The 5000-nt window shown below is 39.6% G+C and overlaps 1 protein-coding gene across 1 annotated transcript in view; it reads left to right on the forward strand.

Moving 5' to 3' along the window:
* LOC137993139 (uncharacterized protein C1orf21-like) overlaps window positions 1-4732 on the forward strand; it is a 14268-nt gene extending 9536 nt beyond the window's left edge. The window contains exons 4-8 of the mRNA XM_068838822.1: window positions 561-697; window positions 1150-1190; window positions 1523-1579; window positions 2243-2300; window positions 3550-4732. Of these exons, the coding sequence (XP_068694923.1) occupies window positions 561-697; window positions 1150-1190; window positions 1523-1579; window positions 2243-2300; window positions 3550-3582 (326 nt within the window). The 3' untranslated portion in view covers window positions 3583-4732. The remainder of the gene's footprint in view (window positions 1-560; window positions 698-1149; window positions 1191-1522; window positions 1580-2242; window positions 2301-3549) is intronic.
* Window positions 4733-5000: the final 268 nt, after the last annotated feature.

Raw genomic sequence — 5000 nt, forward strand, 5'->3', positions numbered from 1 at the left:
CATCATAACCTACATCAGAAGTGTCCACATCGTCAGACAATTATTATTATTATTATTATTATTATTATTATTATTATTATTAGAGTATTGTGAGTCTAAACTGTGTTATTTGTTGTTTGTGTCATTACAAGCAAGGTTATTTAGATGCCATGCAGTTTTTGGCCAGGTAAACGAGCTTACAATAGGTGTGCACTCATTTACCTATAGAATGGCCAACTGTGTCCACAATTAAATTTCAAGTTAGGTGCTATGTTTTGTCCAGTAAACGTGCTCTAAACCCTAAAAGTCAATGTCATAAAGCAGATCTTTGTTTGTAATTTCTATTTTGACAGAGGTCCCTGACAGTAGTCTGGGAGTCCTTAACACAGTTTTGGGTTTAGGGGTGCAGTGCACATCGTTTGGATCCCTAACCCACATGTTTATTACTATCAGGGAATGTTGAAACTACCACCTTTTGTGGGAAACTGAAAATGAAAACAAAGGCATATCTTGTACTTGTCATATAGTGGAGTTACCCACAGCTGGCCTCTAAAATACAAGATGTTTATTTTCACTTTTAGATGTTCCCCAACACTCCCTGGAAAGCAGTTCACAGAACTACAAGAGAAAAGACTCAAGTAATAGCATTTCATCCATCAAAGAGCCTGATATCCCAGATGCAAAGCATAACGAGAACCCTGTACTGTCAAAGGATAAGGTAAACCTTCTTGCACCTGTTTGCATTTTATAACCATTTAGGCTCAAGCCAAAAACACACCGTCCCACGAAACTGAAGAAATCAACTCAACAATATTATTATCACGTACATGATACTTATGGGTCACCAATAATTATTATTTGTGTTTGCAAAGCATAACGAGAACCCTGTACTGTCAAAGGATAAGGTAAACCTTCTTGCACCTGTTTGCATTTTATAACCATTTAGGCTCAAGCCAAAAACACACCGTCCCACGAAACTGAAGAAATCAACTCAACAATATTATTATCACGTACATGATACTTATGGGTCACCAATAATTATTATTTGTGTTTGAGGTAACCATTCCTATTAAGGCACTATTTCAGGAAGTGGTATAGTTTCTTAAATACCAGTATTGAGTAAGATCGAGAATAACTTCACTTGTATTTATTAAGTTATCTGTTTTTAAGAATGAAGAGAGATCTTTGGCCAAGAGACCCGCTCCAATCAGGTAATTACAGGCAAAATCTTCTTTCTACTTCAAGGACCTTTAATCTTTAATTCTTTGTTTTTGTTATTGCACCTTTCTTTAACATGCAAACATGAGGCATAATGGCTTAACAGGTCATGATAAGCTTTTTCATTGACATATTTCCATGTCTCAATTTCTATTTTTGATACTGTCTGCCAACTGCCACTGAAACATGTTAAATTGCAGTAAAAAAGCTGTTGGAAGGTCAAGGAAAAAGTGATGTCATTATTATGCTCACTGGTTAGAAAAATGCAGGGTGTGTGTAAATTGTGTCTGTTTCCAATTTATATTTTCTTATTTTGAATGTATAGATCTGGTGACAGCTGTAGCGATGCTGCAAAACCAATCCCTTTCAGCCAAGTCAGGGTGTAAGTATATGACAGCATAATATCATATAAGACTTAGTGTACTTGTTGATCACCTTATATCTCATGCGATGAAATAGTGAAATTTCTGGGTATGTTCTTAAACTATACATTTTGATTGTGTGTGACTTGAGTGAAAAATGATGATGATGATGATGATTATTATTACTATCATTATCATCACAAATGTCACTCAAGATGAAGATCTAATAATAGTAGCCTTGTTTGCTCCACAGTTTATTATTATCATATCTTTTTCAAAGTGAATAATTTCAAGTTTAATAATCTCTTGAGTTGCTTGATTATGTTTCCAATCATGTTACTGTAGGCCCATTAGGCCGGAGCTCATCCCGGTTTCTGCAACATGAAGCGACTAGGAGTATTTCTGGATGGGATGCTAGTCCATCGCAGGGTTACCCCCAGCATTAAATTTACTGGTACCCATTTATACACCTGGGTGGAGAGAGGCACCGTGAGAGCAACATGTCTTGCCCAAGGACAGTCAACACAATGTTCCCGGCCAGGGCCTGAACCCAGACCACTCGGTCCGGCATTGAGGGCACAAACCATGAGGCCACCACGCCTCCCAAGTTCCAGTAGGCTAATTCTTAATCACTGTTTGAATGGAAGTTCATCACTCAGACGACATATTTTTTTTTTATGCAGGCAGATGACAAGATCTCAAATAGAATTTTTTAGAATGCTTGATGAAAAGATTGAAAAGGTAAGTAACTAATCACAGCATGGGTGTACTGAACTTTGTTTGAACTGATCTTAAGACTGGATCAAAGCCTTTCTCACCGACCGCACCCAAGTGGTATCAATCAATGGAACACTCTCTAATCCTAGACCTGTTGTCTCTGGTGTGCCCCAGGGGTCAGTCCTGGGCCCAGTACTATTTCTACTCTATATCAACGACATCACAGATAACATTAGCTCCCATATGCGCCTTGCCGCAGACGACAGTGTCGTCTATAGAGAAATCAATACACAACAAGGTCATAATTTATGCATGTGGGCAGACCTTTGGCAACTGAGCTTTAATATCACGAAGTGCCATCACTTAGGAATAACTAGCAAAACTGTTCCTTCCTGCCACGATTATTTAATGAATGGCCCGGCCATCTCCAGAGTAACCTGTACCAAATATTTGGGTGATGTAGCAGCTGATCCAAAGATTACTCGCCATTGGTTCGCAACCCTGACCCCAAACAATAACTAAAACAGTAGAAAGAATGACATATTATTGTTTCTTGCAAGGGTTGCGAACCAATGGCGAGTAATCTTCACTTCAAACCAAAAACTCAATTGGAGTCAACATTGTGACCTCGTTTGTAGCAAAGCCAATGGAACACTGGTCCTTCTAAGAAGAGTCCTGGGCGACTGCACTATAGATATGAAATCGAAGGCCTATATTACTCTTGTCCACCCGCAGTTAGAATGTGCCAGTTCTGCATGGAACCCTTAAACTAAACGTAATATTAACAAGATCCGGATTGAATTAGTCCAACATAGGGCAGCTAGACTGATTTGTCTTTCACGACTATTCTAGATTAAGCCATTTTACGCCTGCGAGTATCTATACGAAAAATACGTGTAGAAACCCGTCTCCGTTGCACGTTGTAAGGCTAGAAACTAGCTGGCGGTATTGTTGGCGCGGAGAATGGGGAGAACCAACAGCGCCCCTCCCCATTCTCCGCACGGCTTCACTGCTGGTTAATTTTCCTCTGACGCGCCAGCAATACCGCCAGCAACGAAGGCTAAGAAACTTATTAAAATAGTTACAGCGGTATACTGATCTATGATACTGATCTATGAGTCCACGTGAATAACTACTGACCGTAGCCAAAGTTATGAAACTTTATAAGCCTGGTTAACCTAATATGTCCTAGTTACTGCCAGAGATCCTAGTTACTGCAAGAGAAAACCGCTCTGTGTTGATCCACTTTAATTCTTTATCCATGTTTTTTCAGGGCCCTGACTACATATCTGAAACTGACAGCTGACCCAGCAGAATTTAACAAGACTTAATAAAAAGCAGTTTCTTTTAGAGCATTTGGAGTCCAAAAGCCCAGCTCCCATCACAACTTCCCAAGCCAGTATGTGGGGCAGTGATTCTTGTAGGTTAGGGGAAGAGTGCACATAACATGGGTCAGATATTCTAGATCATGTTGTGATGGAGTTTTCCATAATCTCCAGAGCCTCTGTGTGAGTGGAAATGCATTAAAATAGTGCATTTCAGGGTAAAGTATTGGAAAGATTTGTTAGAGTAGGGGCTTAAGGTTCTCACTTTTATCACTTTGCTGCTCACAAAGCATGGTTCAGAGCTTTGTCCTTACTACAATACGCTTTGCAGCATTAGTAGCGTACTAAACAAGAGAGACTGTTTTTTAATTCTAAGGTCTTGATTACCAATCAAGTACCGTTGAGAGGCCTTCAAAGGCCTACTATTCGGAATAAATAAGTGCATATTCTAAGAGGTCACTGAATCACTGACATGACTAAGCTATGCAGATGTTTTTGTGGCATAGAGCCTTCAAATAGGCAAATTGAATTCGTTGGACAAAGTGGACCATGAGAGTTTGGTGATGTTGTTTGAAATCGTGTTCCTAACCCATTGTTTAAAGGAGACTTATCGTAATCAAGACAAAGAAATGGCAATCACTTTTTTGTTGAAAAACGAATTGTTAACTCTCTCCACTGGTCCCTGTGAGCACTTCTGCCTGACAGAGGCCAATATGGTGGGTAGCTGAAATGTAGCTTTCATTATTAGTGACACTAAAACCGAACAATGCCTAACGAAACTACTCGATGAAACATTTATAAATAATTACAAATTTACCGAAGCAATCTGGAGAACAAAAAGGCCATTAGTGAAGCAGACCATCGGAGAAGAGAGCAATAGATGCCCTTTTGGTTTCAAGCTAATAGTTTATAGGCTAATGTGGATAAAAATGAAAGGGGAAACTGAGTGTTCACTTTTTTTGGAAAATTGTGAACATCAAACGTGGTAGTACGCTTGTTGTCTAGAAGCGTGTTTCATCTTTTTAGAGAAATAAAAAAGAAAAAGTGGTAGAGAAGGCTGAAGGCGACCGCCTTGAAAATTCTTTTGTCACTGTTTATTTGAGGTATTAAAGGGAATATGTTGTAAAACGATTTTTCAAGTGCACCATGTTCAAACCTCCAGCAAGAGAAGGTTCTAAACTGAAACCTCTTTTACATACGCACAAAGATGGCACGGCACTCCAAAATCTTGGCACGGTACAATATTTGGAGTGCAGAGAACACCTCCAGAGATGTGCGCGGCACCCCTATAATTTCTGGCACGGGTGTCTAATATGCCTTCTGTTTGTTCTGTTTACACATAGGCACGCACCCCGCGAGCAGAGCCTCCATTTGTCTTTTTCTTTACTGAGAAGGAGAA

Source organism: Montipora foliosa, chromosome 2 (genome assembly GCF_036669935.1).
Source record: "Montipora foliosa isolate CH-2021 chromosome 2, ASM3666993v2, whole genome shotgun sequence".
In the NCBI taxonomy this organism is placed as follows: Eukaryota; Metazoa; Cnidaria; class Anthozoa; order Scleractinia; family Acroporidae; genus Montipora; species Montipora foliosa.